This window comes from Leptodactylus fuscus, chromosome 1 (genome assembly GCF_031893055.1).
Source record: "Leptodactylus fuscus isolate aLepFus1 chromosome 1, aLepFus1.hap2, whole genome shotgun sequence".
In the NCBI taxonomy this organism is placed as follows: domain Eukaryota; kingdom Metazoa; phylum Chordata; class Amphibia; order Anura; family Leptodactylidae; genus Leptodactylus; species Leptodactylus fuscus.
The window spans coordinates 129,785,291-129,788,536 of NC_134265.1; the positions used below are offsets into that span (position 1 = coordinate 129,785,291).

Below are 3,246 nucleotides of genomic sequence, written 5' to 3' on the forward strand. Positions count from 1 at the left end.
AGATTGTCACAGTGTAAAGATAAACCAGCACATGTTACATTTATAAACCTACTGACTACTGTTAGGTAGTTTTTCTCTATGTCAACACTATGTGTATTACTAGGCTCCAAATATTTACTTTATTTTTCTATTCTACTTACTTATGTAGCAGCAACATATTTCACACACTTTGACATTGTCATCACTCTCTGCCACAATTAGGACTCGCAATCTAAATTCACTCACAGTATGTGAGTGTGGCGCACACAGAAAACAACCCACACATATACTGTACATCTTTGGTTGGAGTCAAGTACTACCAGGTAACAGTGCTAATCACTAAGCCACCATGCTGCTTAAAGCCATTATTAAACACATGCAAGGTGATCAATATGATGAAATGCAGGAGGTTAATCAGAAAAAAATTGATCCTATACCTGGTTAAACCAGACGTACATTTACAAAATATTGAATATAGGGAAAATAATTTCATAATAACTACAATTTATCACATACGTGCCAAAATTTAATGAATTAAGAGAATGACAAGTAAACTGCACACCATTTTTTAATAGTTTAAGCATTTTTATATGGAAGAATAGTGAGTACAAAACAGAGAGATTACATATACATAATAAGACAGTGTTAGGAGAATTGAATTAATTAATTATCAATGATGGTCAGCCATGGTCAACTAAATCAGAAAGGCTGTGGATTTTGTCAAATGTATGTGATCTGTATAAATTGAGTCCCTACAAATGATATGTATACCTCCTACTATGAAATCGACTGAAAAATGTCACGTGACATGTACAAAATTGCCAAATACTCGTCATCCAGGAGAGAAGAGGATAGAAGTGGAAAAAAGACAAGGAATCATTTTCGCTACAATCATTATATTTTGTGAAATGGTGCGGGGTTTTTTGCCGCCACTGTATATATAAATTGAGGCATCTGCACATGTGTGCCTTCGATGTTAAAAGTCAAATGTCTATCTCCCATATATTAAAATACAACGTTATATAATAGTCACTTACAGGAACAGGAGAGGTGGTTAAATATACAAGAAGATAATTAGGATATATGACCTTATCAGTTTACACATGGATCATGAACTAGTGATCTACAAGGCGGGATGTTATGATCTTAATTTTTCCATCCACTAGACAACAATCAGCACATTCCTTAACTTCTTCCGTTACGCACAAAAATGACCTTTAACATACACTTATAAAACATTTAGGCTTATAATATTCATATATGATTAACATATCAAGCTTAATGAAATTTTTATAACAGAGAGTACTGACAACAAGATGCTGACAAGTCAAATATACTGTAAAGAACAAGACAAAGATAACCACACAAACACACAAACACAGGTAGTACAATAAGGATGATAAAAAGGTTTGTGGGCACAGTGGTCTCAAAATATTCTGCCAAAAATACATAAAAAAAGACGGTATGAACCTTGTACAATTTGCAGATTAATAAATATACCTGCCATTGCAAGGCCATTTGTATATTTGCGCGGTTGTCATTTTTCTGGCCCCATCTCCTTCTTCCTGAGTTTAATAAACATAACTTTTGGTTTTTTAGGCTTTTCTTTGTTAGCACCTCCTATACAATGCAGTATACTGAGAGACACCTGTTTTAATTTGGGGCTGCCAAAGATAAAAACAATAGACTGTCCAGGAGAATAACTGTAAATGACTATTAGACAGATGCAGAACCCTGGACTATTTGGAGGAAAAGTATCAAGGAACATGAAGATCTCTGAGATATAAAAAGATAAATATAAAATTAGGAGACAACTGATCGTCCTTGCTGCCCGCACTCGACCCTCCGCACGAGCACTGAGATCTCCCTTTGTATTCCTGTCTGACTTATGAGTGTGAGTCAGAAGTGACTTGATGATTAATCCATTTGCTATTCCCACCAAAACAAGTGGAAAAGAACAACTGATCAGGTTACTGGGCAATAGATATATAACATTTAGTTTGGGGACAGAGATTTCCATTGTCATATTGCTTGACATGTTTAATCCTGGAGAATCTGTATAAAAGTTCCAGGCTGCAGGGACACCAGTAGCCATCGCCATCAATGCTGAAGCTATGAGAAGTTGGGAAACAAGCTGAGAAACCCCAATCTTAAAACGGATTAAGAACGGATGAGTGAAAATGATGATTTGCAAGTAGTAATTCACAGAAAGGCAAACTGTGAACCAGAAGCTGCAATAAATGGGTACAATAAGCATGACTGTAAATATGACATAGACTTCATAAGAGAAATAGAGATCGGTCTCCAGGAAACTTACATAGTCATTAACCAACATGGTGAATTGAAATAATATGTTGGAGATACATAGTGTCACCATAATGAGATCAGACGAACTGAGGTTCTTCCCTTGCATTTTGTCTATGATGTTCACAGCAATGATAAGTGAGTTGGTAAACATTGTCAATACAGTGCTGATGCCCAAAACAGTCATGGAACCCACAATGAATAACGGGAGCATCGGAAAGAATATCCACAACTATCCAGAATATTATTGATAATGATGGTCTGCAGGAGATGTTATAGATATGTCATAAGAGCTGTGCAGAGAGAGAAGAGTAAAACCAAGTCATTACAGCAAAGAGAGCCCTTAAAGAGAGGTTATCAATATTAGATTGGCAAGGGCCAGACTTTGGACACCCCTGCTGATCAGCCGTTTGAAGGAGCAATGGAGTGCAGGTGATCTATAGGTTGGTTCATACTCAGAACGCCAAAACCTTCTTAAGGATTGTTCTGAATCTGGCAGTATTAAAAGGTTGAATAACTCCAAAAAATGTATCTAAGTATGCATGGGAATCATAATATTTCAGATCAAAGCGTTTAATGTTCAAGTAAATTCTTTTAAAATGGAAACATCACAATGCCAAAATAACCACGAACACTGGTTTGGTTCTGCATCTCATAATATTATTTATTATTGAAACATTACTACCTAGTACTAATAGTTGTAGTTGATAAGTTATAAATGCAGTGAGGGACGTACACTACAGAAAGCCGTTATGCTGAGATGTATGTAACTACCTGCTCTCCAATAGCCAACTGGAAAAATGTGACGTACGGTTTTTATTATCAACAGCCACCAATATATTGATTTTCAATAGACACCAAGGCTTACCAACCTTCACCAATCTTCTCTGGTGCACGGTGACTCAAGGGAATAAATAATGCAGGAGATTACAATACAACTAACAGTACTGAAATCTTTGTGAG

At 36.1% G+C, this 3,246-nt stretch overlaps 1 protein-coding gene across 1 annotated transcript; it reads right to left on the minus strand.

The window, feature by feature from the left end:
• Nucleotides 1–1,516: 1,516 nt before the first annotated feature.
• Nucleotides 1,517–2,497, minus strand: LOC142204205 (taste receptor type 2 member 40-like). The gene has a single exon (XM_075275551.1). The coding sequence runs from the start codon at nt 2,495–2,497 to the stop codon at nt 1,517–1,519; it is 981 nt and encodes a 326-aa protein (XP_075131652.1).
• Between the last annotated feature and the right edge of the window lie 749 nt (nt 2,498–3,246).